Source organism: Echiichthys vipera (genome assembly GCF_963691815.1).
Source record: "Echiichthys vipera genome assembly, chromosome: X".
Taxonomy (NCBI): domain Eukaryota; kingdom Metazoa; phylum Chordata; class Actinopteri; order Perciformes; family Trachinidae; genus Echiichthys; species Echiichthys vipera.
Window position 1 is genome coordinate 30,993,028 of NC_139825.1, and position 27,563 is coordinate 31,020,590.

At 40.3% G+C, this 27,563-nt stretch overlaps 4 protein-coding genes across 4 annotated transcripts; 2 read left to right on the forward strand and 2 right to left on the reverse strand.

Annotated features, from left to right (window-relative positions):
* Positions 1 to 568: 568 nt before the first annotated feature.
* Positions 569 to 5,138, reverse strand: tmem167b (transmembrane protein 167B). The gene is made up of 3 exons (XM_083939964.1): positions 5,005 to 5,138; positions 3,449 to 3,580; positions 569 to 2,392 (listed from the first exon to the last, which is right to left on the reverse strand). Exons 1-3 carry the CDS (start codon positions 5,012 to 5,014, stop codon positions 2,310 to 2,312), a joined length of 225 nt encoding a protein of 74 aa, XP_083796090.1. The 5' UTR covers positions 5,015 to 5,138; the 3' UTR covers positions 569 to 2,309.
* An 805-nt stretch (positions 5,139 to 5,943) lies between these two features.
* Positions 5,944 to 9,640, forward strand: LOC310965847 (uncharacterized protein; the record flags this gene model as incomplete). Its single annotated transcript, XM_083939600.1, has 5 exons — positions 5,944 to 6,066; positions 7,192 to 7,306; positions 8,570 to 8,726; positions 9,223 to 9,367; positions 9,520 to 9,640. 5 exons carry the CDS (start codon positions 5,944 to 5,946, stop codon positions 9,619 to 9,621), a joined length of 642 nt encoding a protein of 213 aa, XP_083795726.1. The 3' UTR covers positions 9,622 to 9,640.
* Positions 9,641 to 10,099: 459 nt separating this feature from the next.
* Positions 10,100 to 14,457, reverse strand: b3galt6 (UDP-Gal:betaGal beta 1,3-galactosyltransferase polypeptide 6). The gene is made up of 2 exons (XM_083939485.1): positions 14,189 to 14,457; positions 10,100 to 12,799 (listed from the first exon to the last, which is right to left on the reverse strand). The coding sequence occupies exon 2, from the start codon at positions 12,787 to 12,789 to the stop codon at positions 11,770 to 11,772; it is 1,020 nt and encodes a 339-aa protein (XP_083795611.1). The 5' UTR covers positions 12,790 to 12,799; positions 14,189 to 14,457; the 3' UTR covers positions 10,100 to 11,769.
* A 1,219-nt stretch (positions 14,458 to 15,676) lies between these two features.
* Positions 15,677 to 27,509, forward strand: dnajc16l (DnaJ (Hsp40) homolog, subfamily C, member 16 like). The gene is made up of 15 exons (XM_083939727.1): positions 15,677 to 16,019; positions 17,437 to 17,503; positions 17,693 to 17,838; positions 18,065 to 18,240; positions 20,775 to 20,959; positions 21,080 to 21,184; positions 21,604 to 21,762; positions 21,852 to 21,982; positions 22,239 to 22,416; positions 22,682 to 22,864; positions 22,957 to 23,033; positions 23,325 to 23,405; positions 23,919 to 24,008; positions 24,613 to 24,783; positions 25,080 to 27,509. The coding sequence occupies exons 1-15, from the start codon at positions 15,832 to 15,834 to the stop codon at positions 25,558 to 25,560; spliced, it is 2,418 nt and encodes an 805-aa protein (XP_083795853.1). The 5' UTR covers positions 15,677 to 15,831; the 3' UTR covers positions 25,561 to 27,509.
* The last annotated feature ends 54 nt before the right edge of the window (positions 27,510 to 27,563 follow it).

Below are 27,563 nucleotides of genomic sequence, written 5' to 3' on the forward strand. Positions count from 1 at the left end.
ATGTGGGGCACAGGATCTGCCCATGTGTTTAATCATAGTTTATATGTACCTCAGATGTACTGACGTAATGCAGTACAATCACACCTATGTTTACTTTTTAGAGAAAGAAATCTGAGGTTGCGACTGAACTATGCTGCATAACAATGATACATATACAGTACAATATAATGTACAATGCATGTACATATATTAACACCCTTGGACTATAAGTTTTTCAACTAAATCACAATGAGAATGAAAATGTGTTAGAAAGTTTTATAGCCTAACCAAATAAATATGTTTGACTATTCTACAACATGCTGTGTTCAGAGGAAGTCCAACACTGCAGGTCAGCAGACTCATGTAAAGCCCAACATGATGCATGATGGGACAGCCTTATGCTGTGGGGGTGTCTATGGGGTTCCACTGCAGCAGAAATACAGAGATACCGTCTCTTGGAGAAAAACTTGAAATCGAGATCAGATCATTTATTGTTTTTAAGAAAACCCCAAATGAGGTCTATGCTGCACATAGATGCACACTTGTACCCAGACAATAGCTGACACTGAAAAGCACAGTACGAGGAAAATGTCAACTTGTGCGTAAGCAATATGTTTTTGTCCTTTTTTGTCTTTGTTGGTACAATTGTGAGAGATCACAAGTCACTACCGAAGATGTCAGCTGAATCCTGTGAATCGATACACTAAGAAGCTAAAGCTGGACTGCAGCTCTGATTACTACCTGTTGTTGAAACATGTTACATCAATGTCATAAGAAAAATAACATCATGAAGATAATGTATTCTGTGGGTAACGGGGCTGGGACTAGATAAGCTTTTGCTTCTCCCGCTTTCCCTTTCGGACATGTGAATTGTATGATTTAAACCAAGGTAATGTGTGTTGATGATTGATCTGAAACTGACGTGCCCGAAATAAACAAGTAAATAAAAGATGGCTTTAAAAAGAACTACATTAATTGCCAGGAATGACTCAGTCCTAATGTGGTCCGCCAGAGTGGGCATACAGGGTATAACTACCTCTTTTTCTAGCAGTTAACTGTATACCCGCGCTTAAAAGCCACAGGAATACATAGGAGCTTATACCCACTTCCCCGTCAGTAACCTACCCATCTACTGAGTAATACACCCACCTCGTCAACTACCACTGTGAATATGTATACATTAAATTATTTCAGGTTTGTACTTCATTTGAATTGATTTGGGGAATTTTCCTTTTTTTCTTTTCTGTTGATTAGTGCCACAAGAGAATAAAAAATAAATGTCCACTGAGACTTTTTTTTAAAGACAAAAAAACACAAAAATGGTCAGATTAATGTTTGCTCAAAACTGCATTGTATCCCCTCTCAAAACATGTTTATTTTAAACATATAAAATAATGTAGCACAATTATACTCAAAATAACAGTATGTAATTAATGGGAATGAGAAGCACCATCCCCATTTGGCATTGCATTTAAATCTTCAGGCAAGTCTGATTTAACTGTATATTGAGATATTCCTCTTTCAAAGATATTATTTTATCTGCAATTCATTTGTGGTAGAACATTGACTCCTACATTTCTTACAGTTAAATTTTTAACAATCTGTGGCATTTAAAACATGTTATCTATTATTAGTTGGCATGGTACATTTTGAACATACACCTGTGCAAAATGTGTATTTCAAACCTTAAACAAAGATTTAGAGATGCCAAACAGCACAGTTGAGAAAAAAGTAAGAGATCCAAAAAAGTAAAATATAGTGTACACAAGAATATCTTTATATATTAGCTATGTTTAACTTTCCCTCCACCCTTGACATAAGAGGTGAAACAGAAAAAAACAGCATACCTGGGAGCAAGCAGAAGTGATTTTGATTACACATAACCTCTGGAAAATCTCTATTGGTCATACATATCTTCTCCAAATATATACAGCTATGCTAATTTCAGGTTGTATACAGGCATACGTATAATGCACAAATTACCCATCAATCTTCTGCAGCCTTCAATATAAATATTAAGGGGGTGTTGATGGAGACAACCAACAGTGTTACCATACAATAGAATGATACATAGTGACCCAACCGACCCTTTCCTCTGTAATAACTGTGGAGTAGATTCCAGATGCTCCTCAAGGGAGGAGTTATGTACCCAGTCACCAGAAGGGGGCAGCACCGGCTAGTCTTTCACATGGGTCTACAGGGCCAATGGGGTTTCATCAGTCACGTAATCCATGAGGTGTTCTCGAACAAGGATTAGCACATGACCACAGAGATGAGTCCATCCCCCCAGCCTGCACCCATCTAGCGTCATTTCCAGTCCATTCTGACTATCATTTCAAGAAGACAACGTAGAAAGCCATGGTCAAACAGGACATCGCCACAGCAATGTGAAGCCGTGTCCCAATTATCGCAGCTGAGAAGAGAGATGGAGGATAAAGAGGATCAGTGAAGTAAATTACAGATCATCTGTAGATATACAGAGCAACGAGAATATAGCAAACATGTAAACAGATGTGTCACCAGTGTCTAACATTACAGTGAAGACTGTAAATATTTGGGCAGTGACACATTTTCTGTTGTTTTGATTATGTAAGACACAACACTAAATCTGAAATGAAATGATGATCGAGATTAAATTAACTTTTTCTCTTGCATTTACCTATAAATACTAGGGCTTTGACTCCCAAACTTTGGTATTCAAATATATAATTTGAAGATTAAAAAAAATTATGACATTTGAATGAATATTAGGCAGCCCTTATTATTCAATTCTGTAAATGTGTTTGCTTGTAAACGTTTTAAATACAGATGCCAAGGATTTTTCACGCCTGGTGAAGTTGTGAATCTTGAGGTTATTAGAAAGGCTGTTATTGTCCATCTGGGCTCCCGTAGGTGACGTTAGCGTCAGTCAGGAATGGGGGTATTTCACTCAGCATTGAAAAACTGATGCTAATAATCCGGGCAACATTCTTTAACAGCAGTCACTCTCGACGCATGCCACTTAAGAGGCCTGGACTTTTAATTAAAAACAGTCGTGTTGTAAGGTCTTACTAGAGAAATGTAAATGTCAAAATATTTAAATATTGGAATTTATTGGAATATTAATATTAATAAACAAACAAACTTCGAATATGATTTTGGGGCAAAAGTCACAGCCCTAATAAATACATAAAAAAAAAATTCACAGTGGACATTACCTGTTACAGCAGAAGGGCACAAGTGAAACTAACATTAACAATGGCTTAGGTCCATTGAGGTTTCACAGTAAGCCATGGACCCGCTCTCCCCAAAAAGATTTAAAAAAGACTTTAAAGACGCTATTGACATCTTCTACCCTTTCAGGGTTTTCATTTTGATGAAACCATTTTTTAAAGAATGAGCTCTCAACTTTTAGGTATTTCCAAAGGGACATTTTATGAAGAAAATCACAGGTGTGTTTTAAAATCAGCATATAGTTAATTCATTATACCTTTATAGAAGACGCCCCACACTCCCTTCTTCTCTGACAGCAGCCAACTGTTGATACGAGGCACCTTTTTAAGGTATGCACAAGTGCAGATGAACAGCAATCCGAACACCAGGATGCCATCGAAAGAGTACACTGTCGCAGAAGGGGGAGAAAATATAGTTTAATTAAACAGAAGAGCCACAGAAATAGAATACTCTTGATGACTCTAAATTGGCCGTAGGTGTGAATGGTTGTCTGTCTCTGTTTGTCTCTATGTGCCCTGCGATAGACTGGCGTCCTGTCCAGGGTGTACCCCGCCTCACGCTCGGTGTCAGCTGGGATTGGCTCCAGCCCCCCCGCGACCCCGATGGGGACAAGTGGTTGAAGATGAATGAATGGATGGAAAATGTGCCAGTCTACAGTGACTTCATCATACAGAAGCATCTCTTGCTGCAGTACTGCACATTAACTCCACTCCATACAGCAATTGCTGCAGCTCCATAAAGAGTAAAGAATGCAGCAACTGCTAAAAAAAAACATTTGTAAGTACACATATTCTTTTATTATTAATATACTAAATAAGAGATCTTCAACAGGGGGGTCCGCCAAATTGTTTAATGATCTCTCCAGCGTTGTTTTTTTTCCAACAAATGCATCTAAAAAATATACATTTACATGAATGCACATATTGTTAGCGAAGATAAATAAAAACATTTACGAAACCTTGATAATAGGCTTCCTGGCCTATAGGCACTTACACGGCCATGCACAGATACATTTGAGCTGAAGGATTCAATGTGCCTTCCAAATGTATGTTTAACATTAACATATGATGTCTAATAAATATGTTAATAATGACCATTGTAATATCTTAGTATTGTAAAAGCTGTCTGTAAAGGCTTTAGGTCGTCCTGTAGCTGTTAGGCCCAGTTTAATATGCAACTCGATTTAATACAATATTTGTAGTAGGTGTCTCTGCTTAGTGTGTTGATAGTCTTCTGCGTTATGTCAGATATTGTCTCCACTATTTAAAGTTATTAAACAGTAACATATAAACGAAATCATATGGTGGGCTATCCTTTTATTCTGTGTTGTTGACTGGAAAAGTCCAGAGTTTGTGGCAGTTTCAGCAACGTTTAAAATCTCATGAGCAGTGGAGAAAAACAGAATAAAAGGTTAATATTTAAGGACTAACCCCAGAAAGCTTACATGCTAACATGATGTGCTGTTGTTGTGGTCTTGGTTAGCTATCTAGAGACGTTTTAGCATTAGCCACGGACAGTCACAGGGAACAAGCACCTTGTAGCCTGATAAAAAAAATACGATGTTACCAACACCAGAGGTTTAAACACAAGAGCCATCACGAATGAGGGCAAAACTGTGTACCTAACCTGTAATAAGAACAACTACTTCACTGGTTATAATTTGTAGACTAACGTTAGCGGTGCAGCCCGGGGCCACGTCTACAGCTAACCCAACGTTAGCTTCGTCGTTAGCATCAACGTTAGCTTTGTAACTTATATGTCCTGTTCTGCTGCCGACACTTGTTAGAAAGCTGGATAACACAGTAAACCTACCATTTGTCATATTCGCAGTTTGCTTTTAAACGATGTATTATGACTGTTTCTTCTTGAAATTAGCAGTCCATCATGTAAAGTGGAGAAATATCGCAGTCCACTCTCACTCGGCTGACATTTCCGGTTTCGCTGGCAGACAATCTTCCTTTAGGATTTATGTTTGTTTCTGTCTATGTGGCATTACTGCCATCTACTGGAATATATGAAGACACCTCTATTGATTAAATTATTTTTCATTATTTTTTACATCCTTCTTTTTAATTTTCACATGTATGTATTTTTTATTTATGCTGTTTTTTGTTTGTTTTTCATTGTGCAATTTAAAAAATCTAATCTAAAAGAATAATATAACAGCTCCCTGCACCTGACAATGAAATCTATCCATAAATCAGTTTATTGATTAACAATATAATTTTAAGTCTCAAGCATCTGACACTTTTAGTTTGTGCACTTGTACCATATATGTACTTTTACACAATGAAATAGCTAGCTATTTTTTTTCCATGCATGTACTTTGTTCTCCATGTTGTTCATTATGTCGTACAATATAAGTAAAGCATGACAAAGAACATGCCATAACAAAAACCCAATACCAGCATTTTTAAGAAAAAAAGAAACCCTACCCCATGAATTTACTTCACCATGGTAACGCAGGACAAAATTAATCTCAGTAGGCTTCAGTGCACAGAATTTAATTTTTTGATAGGAAGACAACCGAGTTAGCAAAACAAAGACTTATTTGGAAAAAGAAAAAACAGATTTAAATATTTGTTTGTATATTCTTTTTCTCCAGGTAATCCTGACCACATCACCATCTATAATGAGGACATTTAAATTCAGCTGTTATATTATTTGGAGTATATCTTGCCAAAAAATGGACAGGACTCGTTTTATAGGCTAGACATACTGCCCATGAGAAGGCAGAATCCTTCTCACAGGATGGGGCCGGCACATTCAACTCTGAGAGAGCATCTACAGAAGAAGGAGGACAAAGGCAGGATTATCAAAGTGGTGAAAATTTCTGGCCCTGCTGCAGCTCTGAACCTGTGCACACCTTGTGCGGTACAGAGGGACGGATGAGGATTAAACTGAGCTTCCGCCCACGCTACACTGAGCTGACATCACCATGCAGCCACCTCCACCTTGTTCCCCGAGGTCCTTCACGGACCAATTTGACAGCCGATTCCGTCTCAGCCATCCAAGAGGGTTCTGAATCAGCGTGCCTGAACTGCATTTAAAATCCATTCAACCCACCTTTTGTTACTTTACAATTTGCTGCAGTCCAACCAATACAGCATCAGTCTATACACTTTACTTATGGTTGAGTACATATCTAACAGTTTACATGTTATACTGCCCATACGTTCCTTTCTACCACCATTGTTTCAAACCCACCGGATAGACTCCCACCGGAAGGTAAGAAAAATACTGTTTCTATAACAGTATGATACTGCATGACATGTACAAATGCATCTGTTCACACTTTGTCATATTGAGTTGTGTAATGCATATACACATGTCTAACCCTTACCTTCTGCTCAAGTTAACTGCATCCATACTTACTTTCACATTGCATGTCAATATCTGTTATATGTCACATATGATTAGTCCTAATTTACTTTTGCTTCTGCACATAGTTTGCATCACAGCCACTATTTGGAACATCCTCTTACCACTATCATCTGCACTTTCTTTATCCCTACATCTCTGTTTAGTGTTGCTGCAGGGCTGAAATAGTCAGCGACCCCATGTAACCCACATTTGTTGTGTCCAATTGTTGCTACACTGACCTGATTTTAGCCTAAGGACCATAAACATTTCCTCATGGACCTATGTTTTAGTGGTACTTGTACTTAAATATATCCGCAAGGGAGCAGGAGAGTGGTGTGCAACTTTACTTTTAAGGAAAAAACAGGTTGGAGTTAGATTTAACACTAAAGTAGAATATAATGTGTGATGATGGATCCGCAAAGTAGAGATGCAAAAGCCATGTTTCTACATGTTGCTTTATCCTAATCATTACATTACATTATCCTAATCCCTCCATATGTTGTTCCTGCAAGACAACAGAAGTTTCTCTCCCTACGGGAACAAGGCTGGAACAAAGGGTCGTAAGACAGTTAATTAGATTTGATCACAGGACAGTGTGTAGCACACCTGTTCAGATCTGCCTCAATGTGACTGCAGCTTGCTGTGCACACTGAGAACAACATCCTGTGCTCCTTTTTCTGCATTTGCTTCTGCAAGTACAGACGTTTGCACACCTCTCTTTTCAGCAATGCGTCTCTACCAAAGCACGCAGGTAAGTCACTGTTTTTATCATTACTTCTGTTGTAAAGTAGTATTTGTTTCCGTCATATCTTGAAATTGAAAACATTGTCTATTTAATGGAGTTGGGAAGTGTTTGTTCTGGGCTCAGGTTTTCAAAGAATTCAAGAACATTAGGAGTTAAAAAAACATGATAAAGTTCGTTAAAATAATTTCCATAACAGGAAGCTCACATTAAATCCTTTGCATGTCGTGCTGAAAATAGTCACAAACCATGTTGACTCGATTTTACATAACTTCTTGCCTCTGGCATGGCAATAGATAAGAGAAGAAGAGTCACTAATCTTGTCCTTTTTTATCCATGAAACACATAAACAACATAACTTCTTGTTTTTGACATTTTTTTAAATCACTTTTATCTTTTAATGTAATGCACAACTCCCTCCAGGGACAAAATACTATGACATTGCTTCTTGTGGATGTGAGCGCGTCGAAGTGTGTTGATTCCTGTTTGATTTGATGGTTACAATATGCTGATGGGTGGCAGAATGGTCAGAGTGTATGTGTATGCTTTGAGCACTAAAATGTATGAAATATCTTTACATCATTTCAGTTTTCAAAGTGCATTTTGCAATATGAATGTACCAATTTGTCTGCTGGTCTTCATTCAGGCGTCACAAAAAATGGGTCTCTGGGATAAAAGAGGTAAGATAAAATCAATCAGTTGTTAAATTTAAAGAAAAACATTATCTTTACATTTGGTCAGAAATTCTAGCCATCACTTTAAAAGTCACTCTTACGATAATACATATAATCAGCATCATTCAGCAGCATATTGGGTTGCATAGGGATAAGTGTTTATATTTATAGCATATTGGGTTGTATATAAAATAAGGATAAGTGTTTATGAATAATGATGAATAGTGGATAAAGGGTTAGGAACAAACAATGCAAACTTCTTCCTGCTCCTTTTCGAACATGTAATATAAAATATCAAAATTTGTGTTGCTTGTATATTGGGTTGCAATATGTTGTATACTGCATATTGCTTGTTTACTGAATATATTCATGTTGGGTTTTTGTTTTCCTACGGTGCTTCATATATCTATCCATCTGTATATATATAGAGAGATAAATAGATCTTTCTATCTATCAAGAGAGAGAGAGAAAGAGAAAAAATATTTTTAACATGTTGGAAATAAAGACATTTCATTAATTGTCTTTTTACATTTATGAACTAACAGAAGCACATGAGGATATGCGATTGTGTGTGCTGGCGTGTGTTAATGTGTGTCAGACAGACATCAGTGTTGGATGGTCCTGCCACGCCAGGCGATTGAGAGTCCACAGCGAGAAGGTGGTGACCTCATCCAAGCCGAGAAGCTGCCAAATCCCGTCCTGGTTTCTCACCAGCACAGAGCCCTTCACCAAGAGCTGCTATTCTGCCACAGAAGGTGAGAAAAACACTGAGCTCTGTACCTGCTGTTTATGATCAGGCAGCTGTAGTCAAGGAACATAACCCAGAGTGTTGTATACCTTCAATCGAAGCAGATGAGAAGAATGCATTTTTCAGGACTTGTAGTAGAGACACAGGTTGCAACTTCTCTCCGAAAGCAGTAGTTCAGAATTTTTATTTGTCTCTTACCTCAATAAGAGAAACCTCGCCTCTTTTGCTTCCTCTGACGGGGGATAAGCAACATGTTTAGTTAGTGTCTAACAAGTCAAAGGTTCAGCTTTGATTGAGATCACTGCTAAACTCTCATCAGGGGGGGTGCAGTGCTCTCACTGCTGTATCTGATGAAAGAAAAGATAATCTATACCACTGCAACAAAACCAACAGAACTCTCTCTGTAGTTCTTGAAGTGGTTTGTGAAGTGGTGTCCTTTTTAAACTGTCTGCATCTTCATTATGTGATCCATCTTCAGTATTTTTTTCCCCATGTGTCCCCAGCGGTCTACTGCCCAGAAAAAAGCCAGAGCTGCAGTGCGTGCTGGAACACAGAAGGAGAGAGCAACACAAGCAGAGGGAGCTGGCCCTCCGTACTCCCTCCGACTTGGAGGTGAAGCTACGCACAAGGCAGCAGAGAATACAAGCTGTGAGTACAGTATGTTAGTTCAGAACAAAGATGGAAAAACCACACAGCTGGGGGAAAACATTACTTTTGGGACATGTGTCAAAGCCGATAGCAGATACTTAGCCAATCTTATTAAGGAGGATGTCCAAAAACCGATGTTTCCTGTCTTGCAGTACGAACTAGAGGAGAAGAAGAGGAGTGAGGGCCTGCAGAACGTACCAGAGTTTCTTCATGTGAGAGGAACCCTGAAAAGTATTCAACTTTTTTCCCAGTGACCACCAGAGCAAAAGGGACAAGCATAGACTTTTAACCTGGAATCCAGACAAGTTCTGCTACCGACCCCTTATTTACAAATGCATATATGTCAGATTGGAATAATCAAAATGCATCTGTATTATTTATGAATAAGGGATAATTTGAATTCAGTTTGAAAAATCTTGGTTTGGAAAAATTGTAAAAAAAACCCAAACTGATTTGTGTAAAGATATTAAGCCATTGTGTTTTGTTTTTCTACACAAGAATCATTCCTAAATATTACGACTATAGAAAGCTAGATTATTCTATTTAGTATTGCTTAAAAAACATTTTATTAACATATATGCATTTGACTGCTACATATGCTTTAAAACAATGAATTTAAAAGAATGGAAGTGACAATAATACATTTAAATGTTTTTAATAAAACATCCAGGGAGGCTAACCATGTACGTAAAAACAAACACTGAAACTTAGGTTGTATTGAATCTGCTCGTGACAACAGTGAGGAAATATTTGTGTCATTGTTCACAAAGATACAACAGCGGTCATAAAAACAAGCTCGGACGTAGCTCTTTTTGCAGCATTCGTTAACTGTTGGTGCTCCAACATAGTAATCAACGCTGTACGCATTTCACAAGTTTTGGGATACAGCTACTGACATCACAGGGTACGTTCAGGTTGGAGAGTTTAACATCAGGAAAGGAAAGAAAAAATTTGATGGACTTTAAAACGTTCCTTTCTTTAAAAAGTGACCAAGTGCCAGCTGGTAGTCTATATCAAGTTTCTCAATCTGAGGTGTGCTGCGAAACAAACATTCACAAATTACTTGATATGTCTGCACAGCAAGTGTACTGACCTAAACATTAAGTGTTGCCTTGGAAATATAAATATCCTCATAGCAATAACCACATCAGCTCCAGTATGTAATAGTAATAAGAAGGCCTGCTGAATAAAACACAATCAACCATTTTCTCTTACACATTCTTTGTACCTCAAGCAAATGAAACCTTGTCGTACCGTTGCCCATGAACAAAATTTTTACATTTAAAAAGTGAACATTTCTTGTCCATTAATTCTGTGAATATGTTTATAAATACAAATACACTGACCAGCAGCAACCACAGCCACTGTATTTCTGTCCCAACTGAAATACCAGTGTTTTATGTTTGCCTCAGAATAAATTAACAATAAATAAAATACAAATAAAAAATTACTTTCACAAAAAAAAAATAACGTCGACATCATTATGGCAGGGTAAGATTCTTCCATCTGTGTTTCCCTGTACTATCTACTACATTGAAATGACCTTGAAACATATCTCATAATAGTGTTGGAAAATATATAGCAAGAGGTACAGCAGAAGAAGCACAAACAGAGGAGAGAAATAGGCCACCGGCATGGTAAACTGGCGGTAAGGAAAGCACTGACAAGAGCATGGGTCCAAACAAAAGGCCAAAAAGTTTACTGGTCGAAAAAGGACACGAGTTAACTTCCTGTTCGAGAGTTAAGGAGTAATAATGTTTAGCCCATTGTTACACCACTTTAAGTTGTTCAGCTGGTAAAAGACATCACAGTAAAAGCTTTAACATAGTATAAAACGTCATTCTATTTGCAACAACGGGAAAAAAATGATTATGATTAAATTATGATTTGGCACAATAAATAAAAATTTAATTAAGATAAAAAAAAACACATGACTGCATTTTGACTTGTCAGACCCTGGACTAGATTAACATGGAGACTGGCCCCTATTCAGATTTGTGAAACCTTAATTTGATTTGTGAAAACAAAACACGTCTAATTAAACTTGGACCAGACTAACATGGAGACTTCAGAGGCTGAAGGAAATAGCATCGGTTTTCCTACATCCAGCACTTTAGCCCAGGTGTAGCTCAAAAGCCACTACACAACACCTATTATAAATAAACATGAAAACTTTTAAGACTGTTTAAAACCCAATTTAAGCTAGCTTTTTTGTCGCAGCCAGAAAAAATTTGTCCAAATGTGAAATGAGGTTTCTGTCAATATCAAGGCATCAACTATGTTATCTGGAACCTGTTATGTAACTTTAAAACGATGTAACACTGAAGAATTAGTCAAAAAAACATTCTCCCTTAACTTAAGAATCAGAAACCAACTTCATGGCCTTGTAAAAAGGACACAAATTAAGGAATGCCATCCTTCCTTTGGCAGCACTGTGAAGGTGGCACCCCCCAGTCATACACATACGACAGTCGCAGCTTGACTTCCTCCTTGCAGAGCCTGCCGTCACGCTGTAGAGTCTGGTGTTTTTCCAACATGTCCTCCAAGCTCTGCTTATGTGTCACCAAGTATTTGTTGTTGCAACCACGCGATTTATACTCTGTGTCAAAGCGCGGGTCATGCGTCCGCCGAACATCCACTGGTGCCAGCCAGGCGCCCAGTGACACATCCTCACTCTGCCACGTCTTGAAGTAGCCGGCATTAAGATGCACATAACGTACCAGATCAGCGGAGAGGATGTAGCCCCCACCCAGTGCATATGGCAGATAGTAGTCACAAAGCTCCCAAGAGCTTTCCCGCCACTTCCCAGCTGTTTTCACTCGCCCTCTACCTGAGAAGAAGCCCCAGTATAACCGATTTGGCTCTTTCCCCTTCAGCTCCTCCTTAAGGAGGTCCAAGCGAGCAAATGTGTCATCGTCTGCTTTAAGGACGAACTTGAACTCCACATTCTGGTCCAGCCAGGAGTACATGTGCAGCAGCTTAAGTGTTAAATTCTCATAAGAATCTCGCAAGTCAGGCAGTAAGAGCAAGTCCTTGTGTCGCCCTTGCTCTGTGTTAAGGTTCTGAAGGTCGTCACTGGAAAGCCCCTGAGTTCCCACCACAAACATAGCCAGAACATCAGAGTCCCGCTTGGCCAGCCAGGTGCTGCGGATGATACTCCTCCGCTCTGTGTACTTCGGTCCGGTTGTGATGAGGACCACGACAAATGCTGACAGGTCTTTGGATGTGGAAGGGGGATTATTCTGCTCGGGATGGGATTGCAAAGCATCGGCAAGAGGGGCGAGGCCTGGAGGATCCTGGTGGCCCTGTTTCAGGGTTTCTGAGGTACATTTGGCCAAGAAGACCAGAACTACAGCAAAGCTGCAGACAGTGCCGATGACTAGGGCTGTCTTGTGGCGGCACACTAGACGTACTAGATTCATGGTGCTGAGTCTGGGGTAAAAAACACAAAAACATTGTTCAAAATATCAGGTTATTGAAAAACCCAAATTAGAATCCAGCCGTTCTTTCTGCAAGCATTATCAGAAAAAGTGTATCAGGTAGATTATAACTGACAAATCTGCAGTTTGTGTGTTTCTTATTCTAAAATAAACGACATAAATGCCTGAATGAAGGCGCAGTTAGTAATTACACAACACATATTTTCTATAGATTGTGTTACGGCTGTATATTACACATGCAACTAATTTCCTTTCATTTTGTTGCCTATGTCAAGCTGAGAATACCTTTTCTCAATGAAATATTTGTTCAAACTCTGGGACTGTTTTGGAGCACTGACGTTTAGGTTATAGCCTCTTTTGTTACAAAAGCCTGGAACAAACGTCAGGATGGTTTATTTCGTTAGTATTGTCAAGCATCTACTTTTGTTTTCTGGTCTTTTTTGTGTTAAAACTGGTGTCTTGTTAGCCCCTATGGGCTGGACATTTTGATTATGCATGGCACAATAAGTAAGTTAGTTAGTTAGTTTCATTTATTGTCCACAATGTGGAAAATTGTCTTTGGTCTCATAAACACAACAAGCAGGACGGCAACAACACTTGCACACAAACAGCTTCAGGGCAAAAAGCAGGACAGCAGTGGCAGTTACACTAAAAGCGCATCAACAGGACATTGTGTTCAGTGCTCCAATGGCATTAGGGATGAAGGAATTTAAAAAATATATTACGATTTGCCCTAGGCACTTTGTATCGTCTACCAGAGGGAAGAAGTTCACACTCCCTCTTGAGTGGATGAGAGGGATGGTTTAGTATTTTGACAGCTTTTTTCCTAAGCCCTTCCTCGTACATACAACTTCATTGTTTCTGTCTCATCCCTATGATTTCTGAGGCTAGGTTTACTATTCTCTGCAGCTTGCTTCTTCCCTTTAATACAATTAAATCAAATATGTAGACAAACATTTATGAGCACCAGAAAAGATGACTAGTGTGTTATCTAATATCAATGTGTTTATAGTAAACGGCATTAAATAGGTGTTAGCACCTTCAGTTCTTGTGTTTTAAAGGATGGTAGTGAGGTTACCATTTCTGCGTTTGAATCGCAGGCTGTGCCTTGATTAATAGTGACGTGAGCAAGAACCTCAGCTCAGCTGCTTGTCAAACTTAGCAGTTGAGCTGTACACTATACACACACACACACACACACACACACACACACACACACACACACACACACACACACACACACACACACACACACACACACACACACACACACACACACACACACACACACACACACACACACACACACACACACACACACACACACACACACACACACACACATATATATAAAATAACGTAAAGATGGTTTGTTATTTACCTTGGTCAATATAGAAGTACTTGTCCCGTGAGTGATAGAGCTAGAGCGGGCCACAGACGGCTGCAGCTCTGCAGGGCTAACGCTACTGCAGCTACCGAGAGAAGACCCCGTGCGCACTTCGTGAGCTCGCTCCTCTGCAGACACACGCACACAGGCCGCTCATGTTGGGCTGAGCATCAGACGGAAACACCGAGTGCAGCGGCTCGGGGAGGCAGGCTACAATGAGCAGGCAAAAGTGTGCGCAGGGGGAGGTGAGCCAGAGACCTACGAGTTCATTTTTTGTCTTTTGGTGAGTTGGTTGCGTGTGGCAGTGACGTAGAGGAAGCGGAAGTGAAGCCCCCGAGAGAAGGGAATTAAAATAACACAGAATAAACATTATATTGAGGTTTTTTTTCTTATATAATTGATATTAGAACAGATTGCATACAACTTACAGCAGAGGAAATCGGCTAACACCAAGACTAACTTTGTATATATGAATATATATATATTTTTGTTTTTTAACCAACAATTGATATGACATCACAGTTACATCTTTATAATAATAATAATATTTAGAATATAAAAGGTAAAAAAAAAAGAGAATTGATGAAGGAGAATGAAAAGAAGGGGAAGCAGTTGGAGGACAGTTGCTGACTGGAGCATGCGCACAGAAAAAGGGCGGATGTTATATTTCTTTGCTTCAAAATAAAAGCACAGACGTAGTCTTTTAGAAATCTGTAACCGCAATACATCGAAATTGAGTTGGCATAGCCATAATGCCAAGTTGATTGATATGTTTTCCTTTTCTTTGCAAAGTTATATTCACAACCAAATTTAATAATTTGGATGCATTAAATGTTGAATATGTAGAATCTTCATTAAACGCTATATTAAAAAAAAAATACACCCACGGGGCGTTTTGAGGGAAACAGAATGAAAGTATTGCTTTTCCATAAAAAATATATATATTTAGTCTGAATTAATATTTACATTTTTTATGGGTTTGACAATGACTTTCTGTCTCGTTCTGTTTACATTGTAAAGCTAATTGTGTTGGGCACTGCTGGTTGCCAGGATTGACTGTTGTTGGGTGCAGCTACTGTAGGCTGGCACTGGTGAAATGGAGTTTGCCAATCCTGCAGCTGCTTATTTGTCCCAGCAGCTGAGTGACCGGAGACAGGCAAAAACCAGAGTCAATATAGGCAAAGCATTGACTCGATGGACTCAGATAAAGGAGTTCAACAGCATTAAAACGCACGCATAAATGGTGAAATTAGCCCCATATTGTTTTTTTCAGCTGTGTGTATAGTATTTTACATAGGCCCAAATGTAGACAATTTGCTTTTAATTAATTGCCAAAAAATAATTAATTTTCAGTTACTGGGGGGGTCCTCAGAGTTTCTGCAGGGGGTTAGGGTTAATGGGGTTAGATTTTATTTTGAAATACGTAAGCGGAAGTGTATTGTTTCATTGCGGGCATGACGCTAACAGATTGCATTAGCTCGAAAAATAGTGGCCTCATCGTAGCAAAACCCCAGTATGTCGCTGTGTTTCAGTTAAGTTGAAGAAGTGACCAGGCCGTGTCATGTAAGCGGTCAGCTCGCAAACAGATCACCTCTGTCACGTTACTTCACCGGGCGGCTCGAGGACAGGAACCAGCGATGACGCTCCAGAGGATCCTCCGACATCCACGGACAAGTCCAGTGTTGCTCGCCATCTTTATGCTAATTTTGAGTGTGCAGTCGGCGAGAGCAGCCTCTGAAAATGACCCCTACAAAATCCTGGGTGTCAGCAGGAGCGCGAGTCAAGCAGAGATCAAAAGGGCGTACAAGAACCTGGCCAAAGAGTGGTGAGTGACTGACAGACCCTGCCAGGAGGCCAGCACACCTGGGCTGCAGCAGACTGACCCTCCCCACTCATGTTTGATCCCGGGTCTAGTGCGTGTTATTTACCCCATCACAGTACAAGCTAACCCTGCTTTTATTGGTTTATTTATAATGTCCTCCATGGACACAGACCGCAGTTATTTTCTTCCTGCAGCAGTCAGACATTACAATCAGCACTGAAAACACACACACACACACACACACACACACACACACACACACACACACACACACACACACTAGACGATACATCGGCTGGCCGATATTTGCGGTATCGGTCGATGCTGCGGTCGCCGATGGTTTTTTCCCTGCATTATTTACAGACAGGCATCCACAGGCAGCTCCGTGTTGCTGTAGAAACCTTTTTTAAAGTTCAATAAATGTTCCTTTTTTTTAGAAATTGAGACTCGTAACATTTGTTATCAACATTGTGTAAATTGATGGAGAAAAGGTAGCATTGGCTCAAAATATTGGTTCAGTTCGTACCGATGATCGGTTAAGGCTGATGGAAAAAAAAAACAGTATCTGCATCGGCCCTAAAAAATCCATATCGGTCGATCCCACACACACACACACACACACACACACACACACACACACACACACACACACATACACACGCCATTCACCAGTCTGTTTATTTCTCACTTTTTTTGTTTTACTGTCTCTTTACCTTTTGTTTGTTGTTGTTTTTTCATTCATCTGTTCAGACCCTTACTTGTCTTGTACTGTGTACATAGGCTATTATTAATATTATATTTTGTATTTATATTTTACACGTTCCAATACCATTGTTTCTCCCCCCCGTGCTGTGTGTATCGGCCCGTACCAAGTACAGATACCGATACCAGGGTGTTTAAAAGAAGAAGAAACATATCTTAATACGCCTGCATGACTATGATTATCATTGTGGTAAGGTCTGGCTCTTTGTAACCCTTTGTAAAACATGAATGAAAACAGCAAATGGAAGCCATTTATTTTTACATTTATTTTTAAATCGAACAGTATAAAACAGTAGTGCAACATCAGCTTGACAAAATAGATATAGAAATAAATATTAACATGAACTTCTAAGAATTATTAAACTTAAAGATTAAGAAGAACCATGTCAGAGCTAACAGAGCTAGATTAGATTAGATCCCTGTTTCGAATAATCACTTGGTATCGGATCGGTGCCTGGACTTTAGTACTCGCAGATACCGATGTCAGTATTTTCGGCAGTATCAGAGGCATTTCAGATACTGGTATCGGAATCGGAATCGGAACAACTCTAATTTATATATTGTAGTTTGTTATTTGCACTATCCTCTTCTGCTGCTGTAACACTACACATTTCCCCACTTTGGGACTAATAAATAATGATCTGATCTTTTTTTTAAGGCATCCAGACAAGAACAAGGACCCTAAAGCCGAGGACATGTTCATCAAGGTTTCCAAGTCATACGAGGTGGGTTGAAAAATGCATCACAACAATATATCATCTAACTCTACTTAATACAAGCTCCAGCTGAGAATATTCAATTATTGTTCTATGTGGCTCCCTCAGTCTGTTTCACTTTCTGTATCATGGTCTTTCTGCAGTTATTATAGCATTAACATCACATTCCTCTCACTTGTGCCTGTCTCTCACGCAAAGATTCTGTCTAACGAGGAGCGAAGGTCCAACTTTGACCGCTATGGCCAGATGGATGAAAACCAGCCCTTCGGCCAGTCACAGCATCACGGTTTTCGCGGCTTCCACAACAGCTTTTACTTTGATGAGTCTTTTTTCCATTTCCCCAGGTACAGGTTCAGATTGGTTATCTCTATCATTAAAGTAGTAGTTGTCATTTAGTTAGGCAGTGCTTGGAATCAGAAAACACTGTCTTAAACATGTCCCATTGCTGCATGCTTAAGTAGACACTCTTGGTAGAGTATTTGAGGGAAGGAACTCTTTCCTCTAATCAGCATTTTACTCTCAGGACATTTTAAATTCTAAATAAAGGCTTACTTTCTTATTTCCCTCCAGGTCCAGGGACTTTGCGGACAGCAAGTACCTGCTGAACCATGCACAGTTTAACAGTGACGTCCTTCCAGACAGCTACAAAAAGCCATACCTAATCAAAGTGACCTCTGAGTGGTGCTTTGCATGCATCCACATTGAGCCTGTGTGGAAGGAGACAGTGCAGGAGCTAGAGCCACTGGGTAAGTCTTCATTAACTAGACTCCCATCAGTCTCTACACCCCCACACTCTGAAGACGAGGACGGTTTTCCTAAAAGCATCTTAACGTAATTTGCTCAGTTGCAGGTCATTAGGCCAAAGTATTTCCAAGTGTTAAGATGGTTTACAGAGAGGCAGCCATTTCATTATTTATTAATTTGGGTGTATTTGTTCTTGTTGGTTTCCTGAAACAAAGAGTAAAGTCAAGGGGCAAATTCAACCCAATATTACAATTGTCGGGCACTGAGGGTGAATTTTAAGTTCAAGTTCATTCTATTTATTAGTCACTACCCTACATACTAAATCTCAACCTTAGGGCGCACTCACACTGTCCTTCCGCCCCGGGCCAAAACAGGTTTTTCGGCTAAAGCCTAGTGCGTTTGACCAGTGTACGTGCAACCGCTCCGCGCATAGCTGCGGCCAGCTGGCCGTCCACAGCCCGTCTGAGAGAGGTGGGCTTTTGTAGTGCGCGTTTGCACATGTACGAGCACGAGAGTGCGCACGTGTACGAGCATGAGGCCTATGGCGGTTCTGATGTAATTTATGTGTGTCTGTTTGGACATAGACAATAGAAGGACGGACCATGCGCGGACATTTAACAACAACAATGGCGGCGAAAGGTTCACGTTGGTGTGATGCGGAGGTGGAGTGTTTACTGCAGATTTGGTCGGATGAAAATATTCAAAAACAGTCGACAAGACGCACAAAAACTCTGAGGTCTATGGAAAGATTTGTAAACAAAGCGACGCATTGCGATGACTTCATCAATGCGTGTGACGTGTTACGACGTGACGACGTATGTACAGAAAGAAGCATTTGCGCAAGGCCCAGGTAGTGTGAGTACAAACGGGCTGGCAAGCGGGGGGAGAGGGAGGGGGGGACAAGTTCCCTAAAGCCCTGGGCGCGGTGCGAAAGGACAGTGTGAGTGCGCCCTTAGTCTATAATAACTAGTGCCCTGAAAAATATTCTGCATATTTATGTACCCAATTCTCTTTACTATGCTAAAGTCAACAGTCATGACGGATGGAATTTTTATTCAGTATAGATGAGAATGGATGTCTGCAGTTTTTAATAAGCTGTAGCCTAAAGTTAGCTCTGTACAATTAAATGTTTTGACAAGCATAACAGTCACCTCTTATCTAACTATGACCTTAATGCTAATACATTTAATTTAACCAACATCTTTGTGACTGTCAAAAAATCGAAAATTATAGGTATCATAGAAGTAGACTTAATGGCTGGACAGTTGATTACATTATTTTTATCTGAGACTATTCAGATGTAACTTATAAATTGAGTGTATATTTGGGTCTGTAGCTTCTAAATGCTTTATACTTTTAGGTAGTCACTCACTTTGTCCGCCTTTTGATGCTGGACAGATAGCTTACAATGTGTGTAGACTGAGACTCAAACAAAACAGTAAAGTTGCGAACTGCAAAAGCAAAATCAATGAGCTGCAATATGCTTAAAAGTTACATAGAGCTGAACAGGACTGTATTGTTGATTGTTTTTTTGTGTGGGTTTGTCGTTATAAGCAATACCTCTCACGTTAAACAGCCGTCTCTCCCATTGTTCATATAAAAATTTTGACGAATGCATCCCATGCCCATCTCAGAAGTGAAGCCATCTTAAAAAAAGCCCCTTTTGGCAGTTTTCAGACACAGCAGGTTTAAAATGCGAGGTGCAATGCACCACACTGCCTTTTTTGTTGTAGACACTCAGAGTGTTTTGCTGTTGGGTTTGCTTGGCCACCGCCAAATCACCTGTCCTAAGTCTAACAGTTTTTTTGCTGTGAAGTTAAATGACGTTGGGCTCTTTTCCACCAACTTTTTCAACATGCGGCGTTGAGGGTGTCCTGCAAAACCGTGAGGTGCATGGAGCAGAAAAATGTTTCTCTCTCATTGAAATACATTTCAAAAAGCTGCCCGATGCTGCTAAAACGGCCTTACAGTGTTGAAAATCAAGTTAAGACATCTTTTCCTGGTCATGTCATAGTCTGATTTGCCCTGTTTCCTTTGTCGCTGTGGTATACACACACAGGATTCTGTGAGACACTAGAAACAGATGTATGCATCTTTTATGAAGCCTATCCATTAGGCAGTCCCTCACTTATTTCAAACACTCAAGTAAAACTCCCTCTCCTTGGAGGGGTTCTTCTTAGAGATATTTAGTGTATCTGTAAAATAGAGAATTAACTTTTTTCACATTTCTCATGTTTATTATTTTACTGCTCAGTTTAATATGCGAGTCCCTACTTGCACTGCGTATGTTGGGATTTTTGCTGGAACATAGGTGCATTTTCTGCTACATTTGCCTCAAATAACTAAAAGTGTGTGAGCCCACAGTTATGCCACCATTATGATGTCAGAAGCGTCAGTTGGAAAGCAACTCTCTGTTTTTGCATATATTGGTTTTTAATATTTTATTATTTATGTGGTATTTCACCTTCATTGTGAGAGCACTTGTGTTTTACTCTTATCCGGTACAAGCTGTCTATTTTCTTTACTATTACACCAGGTGTCGGCATTGGCATTGTGGACCTGGGTTATGAGCGTCGCCTGGCCAACCAGCTTGGAGCTCACCGCGCTCCCTCCATCATCGGGCTGGTGAACGGCAGGGTGACCTTTTTCCATCAGGCTGTGATACGGGAGCATCTGCGACAGTTCATTGAAGACCTGCTGCCCCAGAAACTGGTGGGAAAGGTAAATGCAGCTGATGCAAATATACTACTGCTACATGTGTATCATCAACCTTCTACAAAAGGTGAAGCGGTGCAATGTGATTTAATCGAACAAGAATATATTTTTTTAATGTTTCTCCAGATCACAGATAACAACTACATGGAGTTTCTGGATAGCTGGCATGTGGAAAATAAGCCCAGTGTTCTCTTGTTTGACCAAGTCCCTGTTGTTCCCCTTCTCTATAAAGTAAGCAATGTATTTACATTCACACACGCACACACACACACACACACTTTCAGTTCAGTGTGGCTCTTCAACCTGGTTAATATTCTGAGATCTGGTGCGGTTTCTACCAATACACGAGAGCGCTGCAGTGGCGTCTGAGCAGAGCAGCTGTTTCTAATTTTTCTGTTCACTAATGAATCCTAAGGAATGAATTTCGTTCTTCGTTACACAGAATTGTACCCTTTTAACTTCACAGTCAAACCTCCTTGGCAATATTCAATATAAGGTAATGTCAACAAATGTGTTTGCTAGAGAAAGAGATAGAGACTAATGTTTATATAAAAGCAGCTTTCACTCTGCCCCAAACTTTCACCTTCTTCTCCTTTTCATTTGAGTGTATTTATTTTTGACGCTCTCATTCTTCCCACTCCACTCTCCAGTTAACAGCCTTTGCCTTCAGAGACTACGTACGTTTTGGCTATGTGGACCAGGGCGAAACGCACAGCACTCGGCTACTGCGGCAGTTCAACATAAACACGTACGCCCCCACCATGCTGCTGTTTAAGGAGGATACAGCAAACCCTGTTGACATCATCCAGGTGCGAAAAAATAAAAAAAGTGATCCGTCCAAGGTATTAAACATGAGTATCAATCATTTGTAGCACACACTGTGCTTTTTCTCTTTCAGGCCAGAGGGATGAAGCGACAGATCATGGATGAGTTTGTCTCCAACAACAAGTTCCTGCAGGTGCCACGGCTGGTCAACCAGCAGCTTTTTGATGAGCTGTGCCCTGTGAAGCAGTTCCACAGACGGAGAAAGTAAAACATTTTATGAGCGAAGCCCTTAGCCTCTGGTCCTGTACTTGATATCTCTCTTAAATTGACCTCCTGTGTTATAAGTCTGAGAAAGAAAGGAAAAGGAAAATAAGCTAAGCCCGAATTTGACTTTTAAACAATGTTGCAACTGTAAGAAGCTGAAATTAGAATCGTTAGTCAGGCATTACAGCGGTTGTCACTGTGAACTGAAATGTTTTGAAGTATGGCTGCTGCTGATTTACTGTAAATGGTTTTGCAGGTACTGTGTGCTGCTGATTACAGGGGAGGACCAAGCCTTTCTTCCAGGCAATAAGGCCTTCCTGGATTTCGCATCGGCTAACAGAAAAGACGTGCTGCGGTTTGCATATGTCTACCAGCGCCAACAGCAGCCTCTCTGTCAGGCACTGCTCCATAATCAGGCTGCACTCTCACCTCAGGTCAGTGGCAGAAACACATCCACAGTGTACAGATAATGCATCAGTCAAATGCTCGTCCTGTACACAAATTCACTAAAATGCCCCTAAAATCAAACGTATGACACAAATGAACCCATCGGAACAAAAAAAGGACAAACTAACATCAAAGACAATGTGCAACATTTTATGTCCAAAATTCGATCCGTGTCAGATTACCGATATGTGTATCCGGAGACTCTGCAGAGCCTCAATTTACAGTGACTGTGCTTTTTGATGCCACTGACAGGTGGTGATTCTTGAGAGGCGGAGCCACGGCGGTAAGGTTATGTACCGCTCTGTTAGTGGTGGCTGGAACGGCAGTGAAGAAGATAAGTACCGCCTCCACGAACAGCTGGAGCTCCTTCAGAAAGACCCTACCTACCTGAGTTCAGACGCCACACTGCCAGAACTCAACAACGAGATGGCCCCCGTAAGACACTGCAGACACTCACTCACCTTAGTTTGTTGAGAATGAAACATTTTTTTGGGCTGATGTCATTGTTTTCTGTTTTACCTTCCCAGATTTTTATTATTCAGTGGATGAACGCTGCCTACGATTACATCCTTCAAATATATGATGACCTTCTCTACTCAAACTGGTAAGACAACACTCAAGTCGCAGAGAGTCTGCAGCATTAAGTGCAAACAAGAGAGTCAGTCTGTCTATTATGACTTCCTGAAATGTATCAGAGGCTGAGTCATGCTTCTGCATCAAAATGTTGCTATAAATATATGGTGGGGGTTCTGTAGGTACGCATTTGATGCAGCCTTTCAACAATGCAACTACATGTAGAGGTTACAGGGAGGCTGCGAGGAGTGTTATTGGTCGATATGGGCTGCTGTCTGTTTTCTCCTGCATGTTTTAATAATAACATTTTTATGTCCTTAAGGCGAGAGATGATGCCCATCCTGTCGTTGATCTTCTCTGCTCTCTTCATTCTTTTTGGCACCGTCATCATTCAGGCCTTCAGGTGAGAGCCGCATGACCACTTTTTCATTTTGCAATGTTTTTAAGGTTCAATCATTATTGTGAACACGAGTGACTCTCTCTTAAAGCCAGAAACCAGAGAAGTAATTCTCAAAAATGATGTCAAGTATAAAGTCTGGAGTGACTCCATATACAATGAATGTTGAGTTTTAGCACTCTAGTTTTGGGATTTGGGAGAGAGTTGTTCAGGTTTACAAATATTTTTGGACTGTTTTCTATCAGACAAGGAATAACATGTACGAAAATGGGCATAGATCCCCTTTCGCTTGCAATAACTTTAATTAAAACGTACCATAATCTTATAGTTAATTATTCTGACTAGCTCTACAATAGAAATGTATTCAGCAAGTCTGTGTCCTATTTGTCTTCTAATTCTACATTATTTCTGGTTTTGACTCCAGGTGATGAAAATACTGGCTGGATATTGTGGCCTAAAGGAGTCAGAGCGATTTGTGTCCACATTGATGATTTCCTTTTTGTTTGTTTGTTACATTAGTGAACCAGGTGAGAGCAATCCCCGGAAACCAAAGCCAAAGGAGCAACCGCAAACTGAGGAAGATGCATCAAGCAGAGCTAGTACTTCAAGGTAATGTAGTGAAATGAAGTGAACACAAGATGGATGCAGAAAACTAAAAAATAAGGACACCTAGGGTAGTTTAATGCCTGAATGATGGTTTTTAAAACTTATTTTGCAGTTGAATGGCTCTTCATCCAACTGACAGAACCATGGGGGGTTTGCAGTTTGCTCTAAGTTAGGCACGTCTTTGAGATGTGAAAGTGTAGCCCCGTAAGCAATGTCCTCATTAATAATCAAACATGACTCAGCAGGATAGTGTATAGCTTTGCTGGGATTTTCAGGTTTAGAGTTTATACCACAGTTGTATCCACTATGCAGTATCTCAAACTCATGCAGTTGAGGTTGAATAATTGTACTTTATCTGCTAAAGATAAAATCGTACCATACCAAATGTGGCAGCTGTGTGCAAACACCTAACATGGGCCTGTCTGTAAATACTCACTAACCACATGTACTTTGAGAGTTATAGCTGTGATCATTCCTCCTCTCCATGAAGCGATCCCCTCCTAACACAACTACACTGTAAAGAAATAAGGGCCAAAATCCATAATCCATATGAAAGTAATTCTGTTTTTCTTTTACCTCCCGGTATCTTTTTCTTTGGTCCATGCAGCCGTCCTCCTAAAAAAGACTTTGTGGAAGTGACGGAGCTGACAGACATCACGTACATCAGCAACCTGGTCAAGCTGAGGCCTGGCCACATCAACGTTGTACTGGTGCTCACCAACGCCTCCAAGAATGCCCTGCTCAGGAAGTTTGCTAAGGAGGTTTTTTCTTTCTCTGGGTAGGTCTCAGCCTCTTGTAAGCTTCTATTATTATTTGTGTCCTTCAGTTTATATATGAAAAAAAAGAGAGAGAGCCTAAATTGACCTTGTGAATGCAGAGTAATTTTGTGTCTACTTGCCTTAGTGATTTTTGCAGTAACTTGCCTGTACATTGTGGAACTAAGTATATTTTATTGAATAATATAAACATGATGCACTTCAGTATGTATCTTGTCCACGAGATGCTCTTATTGCATATTTGTCTTTGACCAATGCTTAGTCCATTTAATAATGCTAAACCCCTCCGCCACTACAGGACTCAGACCCTCCACTTCTCCTTCCTCAACGCCGATAAGCACCACCACTGGATGCCATCGCTCCTTCGCTCAACCTCCGACGCTATGCGAAGCGAGGGCCATTCGGACGAGGACGAGGAGTCTCCAGACTACACTGGCCATGTCCTGGCTCTCAACGGCCACAAAAAATACTTTTGCCTCTTTAGACCCGTCTTCACAGGGGACGACCCTAACGACTCCTCATCTGAGACCTCGTTCTCCTCCGACAGCAGAAGAAAGTCCAGGTCCAGGTCCAGGTCCAGCTCCCACTCACGTTCCAGGTCCCACTCCAGGGAGGATGGGGCCGGCCTGAGGAGGGGCTCCAGTAGGGCCACAAGTATAGAAGTCCACCACAAGCTTGACAGGCTGGGGCTGTGGATGGAGAGGCTAATGGAGGGCACCCTACCCAGATTACAGGTCCCTGCATGGCCCTCTCTTGGTGAAAACTCTTCAGAGAGCTGAGAGGTCAAAGTAAGAAAGGTCGGATGGTAGTGGATACACTTTGTGGTCTTGCCCCCTGATTAAGGTCTTTAACAAGTAATCTGCAGAACAATGTTGCAGTTTACAGATCATAATTTAAGTTAAAGGTTAAGATGTAGGTTGCCGCTGAACGGTTGCAACCTGTTTACAGAATGTCTTATTTTACCTGTTAGAAAGTGTAAAGCAGATGGAAATTAATGGCTTAGAGAAGTGTGCTGCCACAAACCTTTAAAATTAGCATTTTGAGGCAAGGGTAAAGTCTTTGCTGCATGATGCCGCTTCATGTCCTCTGTACAGAGACAGGAGGAGGAAAAAGACTTCATAGGGATAAAACCGCAAAAGCCGCAGTGCATTCATACACAGTTAATCTTCACACACACACATGGTGTTGGAGGTGGCGTACTACCACTGTTTATTTCCAACAAACGGCCAATAAGCATCACGGTACAGACATTAGCTACAGCTTGCTTTGTGTGTGCCTGTGTAACTATTGTCTCTGTACAGCCATCAAATGAAATCCTACAGCTCAGAATAAACACAATTGTTTTGCTCAACTTAAAGTTGTAATCCGTAAGAATTGAGGTACATTGTTTCTAGCACCTGCGAGCCTCTGGGACTTCATCTCTCAGAGTTCCTTTGAAAAACGAACAGTCCCCGCTGTATGACATCAGTAGATTGGCAGCTCTAACCTCCGCGATGCAGCTTGGTGCCTTCACATGCTCCATATGTCTGTTGATCCTCAATTGTGAGTCAGCAGTAATGAAATGTTACTGCACCGGTCAGACACATAAGAGCGAGCCTGATTTGGATTTCAGACTTGAACGTTCCCTTTCATTGCACTTTTACTGGGCAGACCAACCGCTGCTGACTGACGTGAAAGCTAACCTTGCGGCCCATTTGATTTTAGCGAGGGAAAGTCACCACAAACACTCAGGTCGTATTTCTCGGCAAAGAGGCAAGTACAAGCGCTTTCATTAGTGGGTCATATCAATCACCATTGTTTTAACTCACCCTTTAATAGATGGAAACTTAATAGACAATTAACTACTTGAAAATCTTACAGACTACATCTTTAGGTCCTTTGAAGCACTAACAGCCTCTAAAATTAGCTATGAGCCTGAATATAACTTTACATTTGACAGCCCTCAATCATGAGTTTTTACTTCTCTAGCGGTATGTGGAAGCAGGTTAATATGAAATAAAGGCTTGAAAACTGAGCCTGATGCACTGAGTTTATATATTACCCTATAGATAAATTATTTGTTTAAGGAGCCCATCAGCTGAGTTTCATTAATGACCTTTGTTTGTTGTTATAGCTCTGATACAACCTTTGTTGTTTCAGGTGTTAAGACATAGAGAACTTTAAAATATTGTAAGCAACAATAACCAACTTAGTCACCTAACGCCATTCACGTTAGTGTGTTTTTACTGACGGATGTTTTTCTGCTCACACCAAGTTACCACGTCTTGCTGCGGTTTGTTTCACATTAAATCTGCTCCCAGCCAAGTTTGAATTCTGATGAAGTTAAATATTATTTTGGGTAAGTGGTATCCAAAATGTTAAAATCTGCCTTTTTGTCTTTACACTTGTTGTTTATTTGGGGGCTGGTTTCACATATGTTTTTTAAAGTTCTTGTCACTTAACTGAATCCGGGGGAAAAGAAAAGATCAATCCTACCACATTATACTTGCCATTTTAAAGCCTTTGCCCATAAACCACTGTAAATGTAAATGCATGGAATACATAGACCTAAAATCACTAATATGTTTAGGGAATTTGCACTTGCAACTGAAATGCTTTAGCCTGTGCCCCCCTCCTTTTACTCTGTAATTGAATAATTTGCTCCTCAACAAATAATATTTGCAGTACACTGTAATTTGTAATTATTTTTCTTTTTTTATGTCCTCTGATGTCATTTGCGTCTGTATATCCAACTGTGAGAAATTGTGTAAATTATTAAAAAGAAACTCCTTTAAAAACAGTT